The 19533-nt window shown below is 40.1% G+C and overlaps 1 protein-coding gene across 1 annotated transcript; it reads left to right on the forward strand.

Moving 5' to 3' along the window:
* The first annotated feature begins 3790 nt into the window (after positions 1-3790).
* Positions 3791-19216, forward strand: LOC139732546 (TBC1 domain family member 25-like). Its single transcript, XM_071643401.1, has 4 exons — positions 3791-4034; positions 14656-14765; positions 16085-16236; positions 17311-19216. Exons 1-4 carry the CDS (start codon positions 3954-3956, stop codon positions 19206-19208), a joined length of 2241 nt encoding a protein of 746 aa, XP_071499502.1. The 5' UTR covers positions 3791-3953; the 3' UTR covers positions 19209-19216.
* Positions 19217-19533: the final 317 nt, after the last annotated feature.

The following is a 19533-nucleotide window of genomic DNA, read 5'->3' on the forward strand; positions in this document are numbered from 1 at the left end:
CTATTTCGCTAATCAGGATATGAATCCCCTCAACGTCGATAGTTTAAGGTGGTTTTGTCCTGCAAAGGATTTTTTCCTTCGACAAAGGCCTTTGCCCGAACGGCGACTTCGTCGTCACGGTATTCAGTTGGCAAAGGGTCTGAAAACCAGACAATACCAAATTGCGTTTGTTTACAAGCAGAGCGCCATTACGACAAAACATTGAAAGGTTTCAATCAAAAGCGCGGCCGAGCCCGGCAGTGTAAACGGACGAAATTGCTGGGCCCGGCCTTGCAATTGAGGCTCGGCCGCGGCTCGGCCCAGCCCCGCACTGTAAACGGGGTCATACTTATCGGCAGCACCTCGCAGACAACTCCCACGCAGATACTTCGCAGTCTCGTATGCAGCCAAGATAATGACATTCTGTGGGATTTCAGCCATTTCTTCAGAGGAATTCCTTCACTGAGTTGTCAGCCCCCACGCGACTGGTAAAAGGTCACACAGTATACTCGCAAGTAGAATTTAGGTAGAACGCGCCCAGCAAGTAAGACACAAGCACTGACTCGCTCAAATATAGTCCGCCCTCAGGAATGCCAGGTATGCTGGAAAATCCCTACACTCAACAAGCCCGCGTAACTTGCCCGGAAAGGTGTGACAGGGCCTAAACATAGTTGCGGGTAAAAAGATTTACGTGCGCACCTCCGGGCGACTATGGATGAGATACGTGCTAGGTTCTGTCATGTGCGGGTCATCTACGGGGACCTCCGGGTAGTAAAAATTGTTCTTCGCAAGTCGTACGCAAGGCTTGCCCTGAAAGGTGTGACACAGCCTTTAGGACAAAAAGTTCGTTTCCTCACTAGCACTGTGAATTTTTGATTATCTCAGTTCACATAATTTTACAATAAACCAGTTCAAATATTATGCAATGTAAATGATAACTTTTCAATAATGAACTGAATAAACATAAGAAGTCTTAGATGTAATTTTGATAATTTGAAATTATTGCTTGATAAAATATGAAATTATTGCTTGATATAATCCACTTCAATCTACATTTTCGGTGATAGGACTTACAGAAACTTGGCTCATAGAGAATTCAGAAATACATTATTCTCAACCTGGTTGTTATTTGATGGAAAATATAGTAGAAGAAATCGAATTGGCGGTGGAGTTGCTTTTTATATCAAAGAAGATTTAGATTATTCAATTCACAACAATCTCAGTATTATGAATGAGGATACTGAATCATCCGCGGTTGAAATCGATGTTTCTGATTTTAAGAATGTACAACCATGTCACACATACCGCCTCTAATTCGACTTGCACAAAGTTATTTACAGGACATATTCAGAACTTAGCGCTTATATACTTTTTTCAATATTTGAATATTGTTTTCTTGTAGGGGATTTCAATATTGCTAAATGCCACAGCCAAAGCGTTCCTCAAGAGCTTCTCGACTCTATGTCATTTATATCCTTTTAAAATCCTTAAAGATGGCCTCAGAACAGTAGACTGGTCTGTAATTCATGATTCCCAACATACAAATTTATGCTATACAATAATTTTATACATACCCTGCCTTCATACTTAGTAATATACATATTCCTTGAGTGAAACCAAAATCCCCTGAATTTCCAAGTCTCTTTTACTTTTGATTGATCTCAAAAACAATCTATATCATATATAAAATGAATTGGACTAAACTATCTCATTGTGAGTGTATACTGCGTACAAAAACATTCTGAATAAGATACTGCGTGAAGCAAAGATACAACATTTCAATGATCAGATATCATTGTGTGTTAATTGTAATATGCAAAATACATGGAAAATTATCAGTAGTGTTACAAATAGATGTAATGATAAGCAAGATATAACAAAGATAAAATATAATGATGTAGTTACATAGATGATGGTACACTGGTAATATTCTGTTGAAAAGTATAATACGTATTGTTGAACTTTTGTTTATTTTATTATTATTATCTTTACAACTTGGGGTTGTCCCGAATGGTTTGAAAATATCTACGGTAATTCTTATTTATAAAAGAAAAGGAGATAAGGAAAATATTTGTAATTATAGACCAATCTATAGCTAAATTGCTAAAAAAAAAGTTTATCTTATACACTTTTAGAATCTTTGAATATTGAAGATTATTATATCCAACTCACTATTTCATTCGCCTTCCGAAAAAAGACATTGCACTTCTCATGCACTTCTTACATTTATCAAAAAAGTTGTAAAAGCTTTAGACAAATTTCAACATACGGCAGGGGTATTTCTGGACTTCTTCGGACCTTCGACACTATCGATCTCAACGTGCTTCTTTACAAAAATAAATTGTATGATTATGGTATACGATGGAAGGCCTTCGGATAGATCAAGAACCGCATACAATTTGTCTCGATTACTAAGACTATATGCTTTTTCCAACAAGATGTAGTTTGCGGTGTCTCCCATGCAGGGAAGCTTACTTGGTCCATTGTTATATTCATTCTTTATATCAACTTCATTCAAAACTAATCTTAAATCCTTGCATTTATTTATCTTTCACACTCGGACCCTGGCGTTTTGGTTTATACATTAGTCTTTGAACTAATCTTAAAAGTCTACTGGACTAGAGCATTAATTGTCAATGAACCATCAAAACAAAATGTATATGATTTTAACAACTCGCATAGATAGTCTATAGTCATGGATATTACACAAACCTGGATATCGTATCCACTGTAATTTTTTTTAAAGGATTTTTCCGACATGTTAAAAAATAATAAAACGTTCGGCAAGGTCACTGAGAAATTTGTTGGAAAAATATTACATTTTTGGTTTTTCAAAGATCTTTCAAGGGTTTTTTTGTTTAGTTTTGTTGTAGGTTCCCCCCCCCCCCCTTTTTTTTTCAGAACCATTTCACCTAGACGGTACTATAGCTCTATCGGATCACACGGGCAGCTAGAAGACCTGGATATCGTTGTTTCTCCTCGGCCTGAATTCTCTATGATCAGCCCGTATATTATAGTGACTCTCGGCGTTTTACTAAATGTCTGATTCTAATAAAGCTCGTACGTAGGACATATAGTCCACTTTGCCCCCTCCCCCTCCCTCCCCCCTCCCCCCTCCCCCCCTCCCCCCCCCCCCCCCCCCCCCCCCCACACACACACATACACACACTTTTTTAACCCCGGTAACTAGGCACATTCATATCCTTTGATATGTTTATTTTATTTTGCTGAATTAATTGTTTACTACACCTGCGGAATTTCTGTTTCTTTCCTTAAAAAACAGCAACAAGCAAACAAACAATGAAACAAACTGAAAAACTCCAAACGATCCCAATCAATTAGCAGGACTCTAAACATCCATGAGAAGATATTCGTAGAAATCTGCTTGGTTGAGTAGACTAGAGAGAGTTAATCTCAATATTCCGATATCAAAACGTTTTGCCGCGGAGCGACACTCGATCCCGATAAAGAAAAAAATAAGAAGTAAACTTTTGTAACTAACACAGCGGTGATACACGTACAGTTATGTATTTGTATACGGTTGTACTAGTACAGTAACTGAGTACTATCAAAAGTAGTTATTGAAAACAGATGCGTAGGCGTTTCATTGATGTTATGTTCATTGGATGCACATTATGATATTTCGCTGTCCCTAAACTTCAGCTCTACGTTGTGTGACGTGGCTGTGATCTCCTCCGACGAGGCGGCCCTGCAACAGCAGCAGAGTATAGTGTGTGTGTATAACGTGACTATTTTCTATGGGTATACACCACGGTTGTGGTATACACCAGTCAGTGCAGTAGTACATGCATGCAATGCTGGCTATAGTGAAACGATCTAGGGTTTCTGAAGGCGAAGCTTACGGAGGACTCTGTAAGAGTGCTTTCAAGATGTAATGGAATTGACCATTTTTCACATGGTTTCACTTTATATCAACAGGGATTGACGACCTTCTGAATACGAGGAAAGGAAAAATGAATGTCGTGGCTAAGATGGCAGGTATTGGTGGAAAGATGGGTATACGACGGAGAGATGCGATTAGAGTACAAGTCATGGTAAGGGAACAGTAGGCTCAGTGTCAGTGAGCTGAGCTAGTATGCATGTATTTGTACAGTACGCGCGTTGGGAGCGTTGGTGCCTGTAGATTTTATGTAGTCCCATGTCTTGAAGTTGCCGTAATGTTCAATGTCAAATACCTTTCTTTCAGTCCTGGAGAACTGCGGTTGATTCGCAAAAAGAAATTTACCGATACACTAATCTTCATGTACTAATGTTGTCAGGAGTATTGCCAGAGACAACAGATAAGAACCAAAAGAGTTAACAAAAGCGAAGAACGGAAATGATAAGGAAGACAGGGTTGGGTTTTGATCATGCAGCAGCACTGCGACTGGCACTGCCACCGCCAGCAGGTTAGCCCACTTGTGTCACTTGTGTGTATAGTGACAGGGCTCTGCTTAATACTATTACTATAGCAGCAGATAGCTACTGGGGTATGATCATGCAGCAGGTACCCGTCAATGTCGCTGATCAGGGGGCATTTCATGAAGTGTTATGGTCGGATATTTTTCTGACAAACTTTTAAAATTTATACAAGCTAGGCCTAGACCTACTGAACGGAAGAAATCCTTTCATCTGGGGGGTGTTTCATCAATTTATTTTAGTCAATGCTGACAAGTTGTCAGTCTCTGACAATTTCAGTGAAATCCTTGGTTTTGATTGGCTGAGAAGCTCGGGTCACTGACCCTTACTATGGTGATTGTCAGAGACTGACAACTTGTCAGCGCTGACAACTTTGAAGTTTGATGAAACGGTGCCCAGGGGGGTGTTTCATCAACGGTGAGTTGGCTCAGTCGGTAGCGCGTCTGCCTCACGATCACACGTCCCGGGTTCGAACCCGAGTCTGGACTGAGCAATGTTGTGTGTAAGCATACCGTCCCGGCGTCCCCTCTAGCAAGAGGCAAAACACTCTGTCCCTCGGATAGGACATAAAATGGAGGTCCCGTGTATAAGAGAGTAACAACTCATGCACGTAAAAGATCCCGCTTCATTCATTCATTCATCGCAAAGAGCAGGGTGTTTAACCCGGTGAAGTGGTCCCACCTCACATCCAACTGGACCCCATGGAAGACCAGCTTAACGTAGCTGAATATGGGCTATCCAATCATCTCTCAGATGGAAATGAACAAACAAACAAACAAACAACGTTTGTCAGCGCTGACAATTTCAGCAAAATCCTTGGTTTTGATTGGCTGAGATGCTCTTGTCACTGACTGTTACTATGGTGATTCAAGTTGTCAGCGCTGACAAACGTTGATGAAACCCCCCCCCCCCCCCCCCCCCCGATTGTTGGCTGAAAGCAAATATGTCCGACAACTTTGTTGGACAAAATGCTTCACGAAATGCCCTCCTGATTGGAATGAAGTTTAGCCACTTACTGGGTAGCTGTCATACTATCAGTGGCTCACACAGTGATTTGAAACTGTCATAGTACAGGATTAGGAATCGAGCTATTTGACCTTGCCAGCTACACAGGGAATGAAGCAGAGGGATACATGTAAGGATGATAAAAAAAAGATAGTCTGTTAGTACGGTAGGAGAGCTGAATGGTATTGTATATTCTGGTTATTTACAAAGTCCTGAAAATTATGAATTTTGCAAAATTATGTAGGAATTATTCAGCCTGATTTTTGGAAAATGTACCATGTAACCGCTCTTGAAAAATTTATCATCGAGTGTGATGCATAATTGCAAAGTCACATTATAAATACTTAATTCCGGACACAGTTTTCGTAATGGAATACATTGTAATCAGTGTCTTTCACATGTTACAATGTACAATTTGTACTCATACACCAGAATCACTAGTACTGTTCATACCCACAATTAACAGTATGGCCATACACATTTGTACTGAGTGGACAACAATGAGAAAAACAGCAAATGAGGCTCAAATTTCGTATTGTATAGTACTGTAGAAGGTATAACATGAACATTTCGAACATTAAAGGTAGATCCATGTGATAAAATCTCGTCATAAATTGACATCTACATCTGAGGTGAAAGGTGAATTTCTTAGCATTTCTCCATTTTTGTCACATTTTTGATTATTTTGGCCCATAGATTATAATAGATACAAATTGTACAATGCTCAGTCATGCATGTGCACCAAGGTCAAAGGCTAGGTTTGACTTCCAGTGCCAAGGTTCAACCGTGTCAAGCTAGGTTCGACGCTATTTACACTGTATGTCCCTAACTCATGGGGGCAGGGGGTTTGTGAAATAGGCAAATGAGTTGCAGACCCATACACTTTGGCATTTCAGCTCTAAAAGGTCTGATCATGTCATGTACACCATGTACAATTGTACATGTACAGAGTGTACAGTGTGAAGGTAGCTGATGTTGCAGGAACATAACAAAATAAAGGTTACTAGTACTCTGCAGGTTTATTCTCCTTTTAGAATTTATGTTAATCTCCTGATATAGAATTTATATTGATTATAAACCAGTCCGGGAAGGGAGGCCCCAGTCCAAGGATCATTTCCAACCACATTGTCTTACAAGTTATGCCGCTGGCAGTGGTAATTACAACTATGCAGCTCAGATTTCTTTTTTTTCTCTTTACTGCATATCGAGTTACTGTATAAGTCTTCTCCATCTTTTTCTCTTCATTTCACTTTCTCTTCATCTTCCTCCTTTGCTACTCCCTCTCTTTATTCTCTCTTCATCTGAATATTCTCCTTTTCCTACATTCCTACGTCTTTTTCTGCTTCTTCTTTTGCTACCTCTAGTACCCCTTTACATTCATCTTCATCTTCATCATATCCTCATTTGCTTTCATTTTCCTTGTTTAGTGTTAGGGGTGTGCTTGCAGTCTTCTATCAGGCATACATGTACATGTATTTATCAGTGTACTAGTATTATTCACAGACCACAAATAATGAAATTGAAATGCAGTCCAAACTATTTTGTACTTGTGAGATTTTAGCAACAGCCTTGGCCTCAGATCGAGCTCTTGTAAATCCCATTTATTGGACTCTCCCTTTTTACCCTTGTAATTTTCATGTTTAAAATAAACCATTCAAAGTGTGCACTGCAAACTTTTTTTTTTATTTTGGCTGGTCGGCGCAAGAGCTGAACGCTGGTTGATGAAACTTGTTTACACTGTCCTTGTGAATGCAGCATTTGGTACAGATTTATACATGTAAATAAAGTCTAAAGACTGTTCCAGTCAGTCTCATTAGGAAGAGAGATGCAGCTGCTTCATCCTTGCTGCATTGAGAGAGAAGACTACAACAGTTTGTGATGTCACAATTATTTAGTGGCACGCTACAATAAGGAAAATGTAAGGAGAATTATACATATTTTCATTGTAAATTTTGTATGTCAATGTTTATGTTGTGTAAAATAAGCATCAAATTTTGTGAATCGTTATATTTTAGGTGTATCATGTCCCTGACATTCCACAGACAGATGTAGCCTCTCACATAAAATATTTCACATGAAATTTGTAACCAAAGTTCTTCATATCACAGGTTTAGTATGAATTGTCATACTTTTCCTCAAACATCACTGACCTGTTTTATAATTCTTTTGAACTGCATTCACTGTTAATCAATGTAATTGAGCCAAATTCCCTCTCAGAACATTGTTGCCTTGTTTTCAGTGACTAGTGTTCCAAAATTATAAAAGTGTCAATAATATCAATCAGATTGAGCAGTGGGAGGCTAGGTACATAGTGTATTGTGAAGTTAAACTTCTAGATATTAGGTTATCTATATAGCAGGTGTAGAGGGGAAAAAAATCTAGCACACGTTGTTTATCAGATAATCACCTACATTGTAGCCCTTCTGCATCATATCACCATTTACCATACTGTACAATCATATGCTTCATGATAAAAAAAGGGGGTGATTGTCCAGGTATTCATGTGTGAGTGAATAATGTCTGGAATGTAGATAATATTTTGCATGTACACTGTCATGTCTGTACGTATACTGTAGTATTAATGTAAATGTACCCATTGTACAGAGTATGTGATATAACAAGGTATATGGATACATTTACACATATTCAACATAACACATGTGAAGTTAGTAGCCTTCTACAATTCAAGCAAAAGAAGAACATTCCCAGAAATGTGACATCACATGAAGAAGGCTTTTCCGTGATATTCTTAGGCCCTAATGTCAAAGTTTGTTTGTTTTTTTTTAACACTACAGCTGTAATTTTGATTTTCCTTGATGTTCGCTGACATTTGTTTGTGTCTCTTATTTATAAATGTACATGTAATATACTAACAAACACAAACAGAAGAAAACTGACCAGAAATTCATATAATTTATTAGTGGAAATATGAGCAAAGGAACTGGGATTTCCACTGATTATTTATAAGTGTTCTACCTACTTGCATTCAGCACAGCATGTCTCTCAAGAAATACAATGTAAGTTCTTCCCATGTACAGTGCACAGTCACAGTGTGTGGCTGTGACAATCAGTTAATGTGCAGTCTTCTCTGTGCTAGCATACGGAGTACTTTGTAACAAGTTGCTGTCATACGGTACTGAACAGTCTGGCCAGCTGGGAAGTAAAATCCCTGGCAGCAGACTGTTGGCAGCATGTGGGTTTCTTACAATATTTATTCACGTCACCGGTGGTACTTGTGCTATGCTTTCTGGCATATAGATAGTGTGTGTTTACTTTAGGCTTTATCACTGATCATTATTAGTCAAATGGCACCACTGTCTCTATATAATAGAATAATTATATTATTTTTATCAAATAAAGAATGGCCTTCGGAAAATAAAGTGTGTACACTTGGGGATATGTAAATATTATCTCATGGCAGCATGGAAGAATTCCCCCATGGGATTTACGTGTAGTTTATAAATATTACCAAAGTGTGTTATTCACCTGTGAAATAACAAGTTGCTCAAATTCTTGTATACATTTTGAACTACTGTATGTCTTACAACAGGTTTGCGGGCAACTTGTAGCTGTTGGTATTTAGCGCATCTAGGTACATTCTTACCCAGTGTGAACATATTTTGTGAGTGCCAGATGTCACTGAACAGATAAATTGTCCTTTGTAAGCATATGAATGTGGACACAATAGGGTAGTGCTACTCAGAAGACATTTAATCAGAATTTCGCAAAATTTTATTTCACACATTTTTCCAGGGTACCAAAAGGATTTGCTGTATTTAGCTTCCTCTTAAGGCATGGAGATTGCTATCGTTATGATAACAAATCTTATAAACAAGTAGAGTAAATATGTAATTTCATGAACACAAGAGTTTAAAGCGATGGTACCATGGTACAATTGTAGAGTATTGGTTGAGGTGGGAATTTAGCTTTTAACTTTTTACAAGATACATACATGAGATGTATAAACCTCTGTATGAGATGTTAAAGAGCATACAATTCTAAGAGGATGTTCATGTTTCTGGAAAATATTCTTGTACAGCGCAGTCCCGTTACAACGAACACGGTTATAGCGAAATTTTCGTTATAACGAAGTCTTTTCCGATCACCACTGACAAAGAAAAACAAAAGAAATGTGCTCCGTTATAACGAACTGAGGATCGCTTTTGAAAATGCGTAGCGGAACAAGCATTTATGTGTCTCTGCATGGGCGAAAGCATCACATCATTGTGTGTTCGCTTGGTGTGTCATGCACAGTTTCCGGGTTGAACTTGCGTTATTGTAATACAATAATCTGTAATTGAATAACTATTCGTTTTATTGTTCACATAGCTTTCCAGTGTATGACGAGTATTCAACAAACAGAATATATGCGTGGCTTCCTTATTTTCGTTATATATTGTATTTGTTCGGTTATAACAAAATTTCGTTAAAAGAAATAAAGAAAACTGCAGGTCCCGAGCTTTTCGTTATAACAGGGGTGCACTGTGTACATGAAAACCTGCAGGTTTAATCAGCCAGATACAAATACTCTTTCAACTGTTCTTTTTTGAGTTGCAAGATACAGACATATCAGCTGCATGGTATTTCAATTTGAATTCACCAGTGATCTGAAAAGAAAATTGACCAGTTGATAGGCATTTAGTAGCCTAAGAGTGCAATGCACACCATCTTGAAGTTTGCTTCAAGAAGTATCTAGGGGTAAATTAGATCAACAGAATGATACAGGCTCATGTAACTTTGACCTAAACTACAATGAAAGTAATTTGAATTCCAAGTTGTCATGTATTGCCACAACACGGTAGTATCAGTTGCAGTAACATACTGTTTGCGTATTGGAGGAGATAATTTCACAGTCTCACTAGTCACTGATATTTTAACTACGTACATACATATATCTTCACTAAGATTACTGGTACTTTTCACAAAAAGTATATTTCAACCCTAAAGGGTGCTGGAAGCATAATGTTCTACAGTATGTAGGGTAATCAATCAAGCTTGTAACTACATATGCCAATAGCAGAAATTTGCACATGACACGCAAAAATTAACGTCAGCGTCCTCAATCGAGAGCTCCCTATTTTCAGCTTTCACTTCATGTGGGTATATCCAGTGGTAAAATAATTTTCTCAGCAGAGTAGAAATAACGTGTAGACAATTATTTCCATGAAATGATAGTGGTAAAAGAGCAGCATCAAAGGTCATTGTACTCTTGTCCTGTGCATTATATCATGCATTAGGCTATATCTCACAATTTTGTGACATGTTCATCATGAGAAATAGCCATCCTGAAAATAGTTGATGTTTCAATAATCTGGATGGAGAGGTTTAAAAAGGATGTGCTGCACTGTCATGCTGTACTGTGCTGGGAGTGTACCAATTGATAGCAATCGCCTCTGTCATGAGAAAGTAAAGAAAAAAAAAAAGAATCTACTGTACACTCAAAGCTCTTTTTTGGCCATCAGCTGCCCATACAGGGCCCAGACCCTGGGAGTGTGTGAAACTTGACACTCGCCAAACAACTAATGACTGGCTATTAGTACCTGTGCGATGATAAAATGCAGGCCATCACATCAGTTCCAGATGGATGGGCAGCCCGCTCCCTCCTGATCGTTTAAAATTCAGGCTTGGGCAAATGTCCTCTGCTGGTATGCATAACATGGTCTCCCCGTTGAGTAAGCATACGTGTATGTCAGCATGGATGAGTGCACTTTTTAAACATTATTTGACCCTGTTTTTATCAAGGGTACTGACACGAAAGGCGCAAAGACATCATCATGACTTTACAAACTAGAAAAGCACTCTGAGAGCGTAGACCTCCGCCAAGCAGCTACTTCATTTCCACCGATGATCTTGCTCTTCCACAGAGATCAGTGATTTCCACTCATACATATTAGTACCATTACATGCTGAAAAATTGCCCAATTTCCCAATATAGAAGCCTTTGTTACGTCATAAACCTTCAGCTGCGCAGCGCACCTTGCCCTAACAGAAACTAGAGCACGCACTTCAGTGCACGTATAAAAACCTAAAAAATGCGCAGCTTGAACTCCCAAGTTCATTGACCCTACCTGCCTTAATATAAAAAAATCCTTCATAAAATCCATAAAAATTCCCGGATCACTGCCAAAATTTAATCGTCTGTTCCTTGTGTCATTCTCAACCTTTCCTGCAAGTTTCATCTAAATCTGTGCACAAATTTTTGAGTTATTTTGCACACAGACAAACAAACAAACAAACAAACAAACCAACGGTAATGAAAACATGACCTCCTCCCTTGGAGGAGGTATGTAATTATATTTTCTCTAACTTGCCTGAATGAGTGTGTGGGTATGAGCCCACTTACAAAACTGCTGTTGACAGGAAAGCATCTTCTTTATCCATTTTATGTGCCCAATACCGAGTTCTAGTTTGCTATGTCAAGCATGGGAGTGGATATGTAGCATGCTGTAAATCAGATCATACAGTCTACATATCATTTGTTTGAATGATAGCTTTTTTTATTAAAGAAAAATCCAGAGTGATTTTGTGGTTTTCTAATACCTTGTCACGTACATGTATGTCACTTACCTTTTGTATTATACAAAAGCAAACTGAACAGATTTAGATTTTGAGTGATAGGTTATGAATCAGCTAATTACTTCTTGGATTTATGGTAAAGTTTTTTTTTTCTTGTGTCATTGAAGATGAAGGTAATATTCTAAAATGGTACAATTTATTCATTGAAGTTGGGGACTGAATAATGAAATGGAATCAAAGTCCATACAAGGACAGGGTCAAAGATATGTGCAGATATGTGTATGGTCATTCCATGTGGTATCAACAACAAAAATCTTATAGCAATTAGTAGTCAAGGGCAAACTTTGTAAATGCTATTAGGATTTTAACACAGTATGCACAAAAACATTGTACATTGTACTGTATAAGCTGCATTGATATTATGCAACAGAGTGCTTGAAGGTAATCTTAAAGGGATCATATAGTTTTGGTTGAAACCTAACTAGGGGTTTCTAACATTTTTTGCTGAGATAATGAGAAACCTCTTTTAAAATGTGAAAGAGCATGTACTGTACATGGTGTACACACAAGTGTACATGTACAGTGTACATTGTAATTCCAAGAGGAATTCAATGTTTCTTTGATGAAAATTGGTTTTGAAATGGCTGAGATATCCAAAACAGAACAATCCTACTAAAAGATGGGACCCACTTTAGCGTATCACCTATTGTGATTGTCAAAATCTGTCTTTTTTAAAAATTCTTCTTTCTTTCTGGCACATTTTGTGTCGTGAATATCTCAACAATGACATTACGGAATGACATGAAATTTTCAGTCAACATTCATGACAATATCTAGCCACAATAACATGTTCGTGACAATAACATATCTCTGACGTCATCTAGGCGCCATTTTGTGATTGTCAGACAATGTCACATGATCGATCATAAGTTCATAACTAAATGTCATTTCTATATCATTTTCGTTTAGGTCATGCCTGATCGTTCATTACTATGCTAATTACCCAGGTCATCATGACGCGCGCGTCAAAATTTTAAAATGCTCAAAATGACTTCCCAATGGGAAATCTCGAAGTTTCAGACAATTATAAGCGTTCCAAACAATTCCGCCCGTACGCGTCCGTCCGCGCACGTTTTCGAGCGCACAGGGCATCAGCAACTTGAAAATGCACATTCCTGATACATTGAGTAACAATATCCACTGATTTCCGATCAATTTTGACCTATAACAAAGGAATGCACTGGTGTCAAGTTGGGCATTGACTTTTCCCCCTGTTATATCTATACATTGTTTTTTTGTCTTACCATTTCCATGGATGTTCCGTGGCCGAGTGGTTAGAGTAACGGTTTCGCATGCACGCATTTGAGGGATCGATGCTCGCAGGACACTTTTATTTTTGATTATTGTTTAACTCTTTTCAGATAACGTTTCATATTCACATTCTTTTTGTTGTCGACCACGGATGATCGGTATCTAATATCAACCCAGCGTATCACCAACTCGTCTTCAGTGAGGAGTTTCATGTCTCGTTTCACTTTGTTTTTGAAGGTCTCAGCCATTCCAAAACAGATTTTCATGGAATAAACTTTGAATTTCTCTTAGAATGGTGTGCTCTATACTATTTCATAAGTGGTTTCATGGTATCTTACAAAACATTAAAAGCCCAATCCTCATGTCAACTAACATTATACCATCCCTTTAAGCTTCATGTGTGTGAGGGTAGGATTGAAAGGATAGGGTCAAATCAAGGACATATTTGACTTGGATTAGATTTTTACCGTCTGGAGTGATAGACAAAATGTGGAATGTTCTATGAGTACTTCAAAATGTGAAGATGAGGTGCAGGATGGTATAAGGAAGAGCAACATTTTGATACATTCAAATGCTTTTCTCAGGAATATCAGACTTCATGGGAGAGGAGGGAGAGGGCAGTCTTTGTTTCTTTTAGAAACAGTTAGACCCCGTTTACAGTGCGAGGGGCTGGGCCCTTCATTTCAGTGTAAACGCACAAAAGGCCAAATGCGGGGCCAAAATTGGCCGCGCATTTGGCCACGCTCTGGAGGTGGTCTTGGCCGCGGCTGAGCCGCAGGCGAGCCCGGCCTTTTCTCACTGTAAACGCAAACTGGGCTAAATGCGCGGCCAATTTTAGTCTGGCTTCCAAACCCTCTGCCCGTACTATTTCTTTACTCAGGATATTAACCCCCTCAACGTCAAAAACTAGTATACAGTAGTTTAAGGTAGTTTTGTCCTGCAAAGGATTTTTCCTTCGGCAAAGGCCTTTGCCAGAACGGCGACTTCGTCGCCACGGAATTCATTTGGCAAAGGGTCTGAAAACCAGACTATACCAAATTGCATTTGTTTACAAGCAGAGCGCCACTGCGACAAAATATTGAAAGGTTTGAATGAAAAGCGCGGCCGAGCCCAGCAGTGTAAACGGACAAAATTGTGGGGCTCGGCCCCACAATTGAGGCTGGGCTCGGCCCTGGCTCGGCCCAGCCCCGCACAGTAAACGGGGTCATAAACTGCTTGTAATATGCATGCAATGAGCACTATATTTTCCCACAAGAGGAGTGCAAGGCAACTGTGACTCCAGTGTTGCTGTTGTCTGTCTATTCTTATCATTTCTTTTGCATGACTGCTTGCATTATGTTTACCATGCAGTACACTTTACACGGAACATACATATTATCGTTTTTGTTTTGTTTTGTTCTGTTTTCCTTTTGGTCTTGTTAACAGAAATGCTCAGGGCTCCATCAGCCAGAGTACAAGAGCTTTAGCATTGACCCAGAAATCACCAGCTTTGATATGCTGCAGCTGCTCCTCATGCAAGCCTTCCAACTCAAGATGTAAGTTGCATAATACGGAAATGTGTTGCATGTTTGTCTGTTTGAGCATGTGTTTTAACTTTACTGATTATGTTCGCAGCAACCATTTAAATCTCAAATATGGCTGTGTTTGATTTGCGTGCCAGGTATGTGTGACTGTACGCCATTGTTCTTATTAAGGCTCTGCCATGTACCGTTTCAGGAAGCTTGAGTTTTAATTTGCCCTTCATCAGGTGTGACAATTTCATTGTGCTGTGACACCTCAGTTAAACTTGATATATTATTGCGATTAAAAAGAGTTGCTAAAAGACTGGTTGTTCTCTTCTTCTTTTTCTTTGTGGTAAGAATTTTGATTTCAAGTGGTGTTAAAGGGGCTGTACAGTACTGGTTGAGGTGGGGATTCATGTTTTTTACATTCCTAAGTGAGATAATGAAAAACCTTTCATGAAATATGAAAGAGCATGTAATTTTAAGAAGGATTCAACGTTTATTTGATGAAAATTGGTTTTTAAATGACTGAGATATAAAAAAAAAGTGATTATAATAAAAGGCGACAGGCCACAACTTTATTAGGATCTCTTTGTTTCACTTTGCTTTGGGATATCTCGACTACTTCAAAACCGATTTTCATCAAATAAACTTTTGATACCCTTTACAATTGCATGCTCTTTGACATCTCATAGAGTGGTTTCTGAATATCTCGCAAAACGTTCAAAGCTAAATCCTCACCTCGACCAGAACTGTACACACCCTTTAATATGTCTGTGAGAGCTTGATTTGAGCAGATCAGGATTAGGGGGAAGTTTATGAATACTATTTCCTTGATACAGCATTGCAATGATGTTGATGCTGCTATTCTATTACCACATTCTGTATCAAAATAAAAAGTTTTGATGCTGTGTGTTGTTTATAGACACTGTGGCGCATCCTTTTACAGGAAGTGCCCGAGCAGGAAGTATTGGAAGTGGCTTGGTTCAGGAGGGCTCCAGGAAGATAACAAACAGTTAGGAAGGCCTCTAGGGACAATCTCTTGTCCATTGGCGACTAGGTACCACAGATCCTACGCTTTATCCAATGCATGTTATCATAGCTTGTGCCACTTCGTGTTGGGAGGAGCTTTAGCTGTCAAGAAAATGCCAAAATCCAAAAGGAATTGTACACAGACTGTGCATGGTCATGAATGAAAACTTACCTCTGTGACTGACCTGAGAGAATCACCAAAAGGATGCAGGTACATGTAGTATTGTTTGTGTTGTGTGTGTGTTTTGTTTGTTTGTTTGTTTGTTTTTCTTGCAGAGAGATACACTGTTTCGATGTATCTCGATACTATTCTCTTGCAGGGGTTTCACCATCACGTATCTGTCCCATGATGATAGCGGTCATGAGGTCTACCTTTCTATGCTGTCTGACTGGGACCTAGACGCAGCCATCTGTGGGGCTTCCGACCCCTGCCTGAGACTTAAGGTGGATGCCAAGCCATTCGAGGGACCAGGTAAGACACCCAGAGGTCAGGGCTTGCCCGCAATGGTCACATAAAACAATATACTACTTCCTTGTTTTGCTTGAGTGCAATGAGACCACTGCAACCAGGATAACTTCCTGGGGTGGGACCACTTCCTGTCATCAAGTACATGTTCTCCTTCTATTTCAATACTGTGCTTGTTGCCAAGTTTGCTTCACTCGCTTCAAAGCAAGATAACTTGTAGAAAGATCTGATTACTACATGAAATATTATGCCAATCCACCTTTAAAAAATAGTGTGCCAAGGAAAACTTGTTGTTTGAAATTGTGCATTTCATATGGGATTATCGTAGCAAATGTTTTGATGTGCTATCATGCGGTTCTATTCTAACCGTTCACCAAATCTACGAAGTGTATATGCTTGAAGCTTCTGGTATTTTCTGTTATGTAGGAGCAGCTACTTCTGTAGCATTAGTTGTGCTCAGATTTTCATCAAAAATACTCATCTTATCTTGCCTGTGATCTAACTAAAGCAAAAGCAATGCTTACCAGGTATATATACAAACTGTTAATGTGCAGGGTACTGTGTACATCATATATTTAGCAAGTCTAATTTTTTCACAATAACAGGACTTCGCAACAATTTGGCGAGTGGTTAAATTTGCGATTGCGGAGTACAGTCTGGACGATGAAATGTACTCCTTGCTCGTCACATTCATGTCGTGATCAGAGTTAATATTTTCATGTGTTTTTAAATTCTCGCGAAATTCACGAAAATAAAAACCTCACAAAATATTTGGTGTATACAGTAGTCACCAGTATAGAAATGTACAGTATTGTGGTATGAAAATGGGGGTTTGTCAAATACATTTTGTAAGTGATGCCAGCTACATTGTACAATGACAGTTAAATGCCAACATCTACCTGTAATGCCACTATTTACATCAAAGACCTTTGTTGTAGTCAGTGTGTTAGTGAAATTTTGAAATACCTAAGTGGTGAGAACCAGGGGTCACAGTCATTAAGTTGACTTTTTGCTGCCGTGCCAGGCTAGGAGATTGCCAAAGAATTGATAATGATAATGGTATTGTCATTTGGTTGGCAGGACTCTTGGAGGACTGGGATGTCATCACGGGAATGGAAGCACCAATGCACAATTCCAACGATCGCAGCCACTCCGTGCCGCTCGTCGGCGCATTCATGGATCAGGTGGGGAAGACATTCAATCGATTTCAGCGTATCTTCACCACCAATGACGACACTCCCGAGGAGAAGTATGAGATGCCTATGCGACCCCTGGACGACCAGGAGTTCTGGTCATTCCTCGATCCCCTGGGCCGTCTAGAGAGGCCCCATGAGCTCCGCATCAGGGTGTACAAGGGAGGAGTGGAGTCATCGTTGCGCAAGGTTGTCTGGCGCCATCTGCTGAATATATACCCTGAGGGCATGACGGGCAATGAGAGGCTGGAGTACATTCGCACTAAGTCACAGGAGTACGAAAGGCTCCGAGACAGGCTTCTCAATGACCCCCGTGACGACTTCAAGAACATCAAGAATATGGTTCGCAAGGACGTTGTTCGGACTGACCGCCTCGAAAAGTTTTACGCTGATGGTGATGAGAACCCAAATGGGAAAAAGCTGTTCAATGTGTTGACGACCTACTCTCTTGCACATCCTGATGTGTCTTACTGCCAGGGGATGAGTGACCTGGCCTCGCCCATTCTCTATGTTATGAAAGACGAGGCACAGGCCTACATCTGTTTCTGCAGTCTGATGAAACGTGTGAAAGGAAATTTCATGCCAGATGGCCACGCCATGTCAGTCAAATTCCTGCACCTGACAGAGCTCATCCGGTGTCTGGCTCCGGACTTCTACGAGTACCTCAAGGAGCAGAATGCTGATGACCTATACTTCTGCTACAGGTGGCTGCTCCTGGAACTGAAGAGAGAATTTGCTTTCCAGGATGCCCTTAGGATGTTGGAGATCATGTGGAGCTCTCTTCCACCAGATCCCCCGGCTGATGGCGTTTGTCTTAATGGTCCTTCCACTGGGAACTCACCATCTGCATATGCTATAGATAGAGTCCGCTTCCGTTTCTCACGCCTGAGAAGCTCCTCTAAAGACAGTCTTGGCAGCCAGAGTAGCCTGAACAAATCTCAGCACTCGCTGGCAGGACGCACTGATAGCAGTTCCATGGACCACCTCAAGGAAGAGGATCAAGACAAAGGATCTGAAGTGAAGCACACAGAAAGGGAGCACTCAGGATCTGATGGTAATCACCATGATGAGGATAATCCAGGAAGCCAGTCTGGGGGGAAATCGGAACCGGCTGAAAAGAAGGCTAAGCCATCACAGCCCAAAGGTTATAGAACTGAACTCCACATTGAAATAAGCCAGAATTCAGAGAGCAGCAAGATTTGCAGGAACGCAAACTGTCCAGACCAGCATGCTTCTGAGCACCCTTTGGACACAGCGAGAAAGAGCCCCCCGACAAGCCTTGCCTTTTACCAGAAATCCAGTGATGAGATGACGTCTCCCGGAAGTGAGAGTTCGCCTCTGTTGTCTTCTCACCCATTGTCTCCCCCTCCCAAGTCTCCCCAGAAAGCTCGACCCATATCGTCACCCATCAAGTCACCTGGAAAGTCCCCTACCTCCCCCTCTCACAGTCCCTATCGGGGCTTACCCGCACCGCAGGACTTTGGGGGAGGGAATCCTTTCATGATGTTTGTGTGTGCAGCCCTCTTGCTGGGACAGAGCAGGCGAATTATGGCCAACCGGATGGACTACAATGAAATGGCCATGCTGTTTGACCGCATGGTTCGGAAACACCACCTGGGCAAGGTTCTCCATCACTCCAGGGCACTCTACTTAGAGTACCTGCTCTCGGAGGCAGCAAAGCCCCAGGTCCAAGTTGTAGGTACCAAGGACATGGGCAAGGATGGTCCTGGAGGGGTGTCAGGTCTCAATGGGTCAGCTGCTGCCACTTTCCAAGGCTCCTGCTAAGTATTCTCAAGCTGATCACGGCACATATCTCGCTGTCTGTAATACTTTTTGTCCTGACTTGTCTGATGATATGTTTTGTTCCATGTATTAAAGCCAACCTTCTCATTAAAAGTATTATTTCTGGTTGTAAAGTGTATGGTTTAAATTTTGTTACATGCTAAGTCATTTATTTCCCGTCAATTTGCTTCAATGTGGTTCCTAACCATTCCTGTTTGCTGTAATTTTGAGAGGCCTATGTTGTAGAGAGGAGCGTACTAGGTAGAAGAACAACATGAAACTAACTCCTGTAGATGAAATATAACCAATACAATAACCTATAACATGT

The sequence above is a fragment of the Diadema antillarum genome, unplaced genomic scaffold, assembly GCF_040938485.1.
Source record: "Diadema antillarum isolate AM-2024a unplaced genomic scaffold, OU_Dant_1.0 seq00000432_RagTag, whole genome shotgun sequence".
NCBI lineage: Eukaryota > Metazoa > Echinodermata > Echinoidea > Diadematoida > Diadematidae > Diadema > Diadema antillarum.

Coding starts and splice junctions, on each gene's coding strand:
- LOC139732546 (XM_071643401.1), top strand. CDS start 3,954: ATGAATGTCGTGGCTAAGATGGCAGGTATTGGTGGAAAGATGGGTATA. Junction 14,766..16,084: donor CAAGCCTTCCAACTCAAGAT/GTAAGTTGCATA, acceptor ATTCTCTTGCAG/GGGTTTCACCATCACGTATC. Junction 16,237..17,310: donor CAAGCCATTCGAGGGACCAG/GTAAGACACCCA, acceptor TTTGGTTGGCAG/GACTCTTGGAGGACTGGGAT.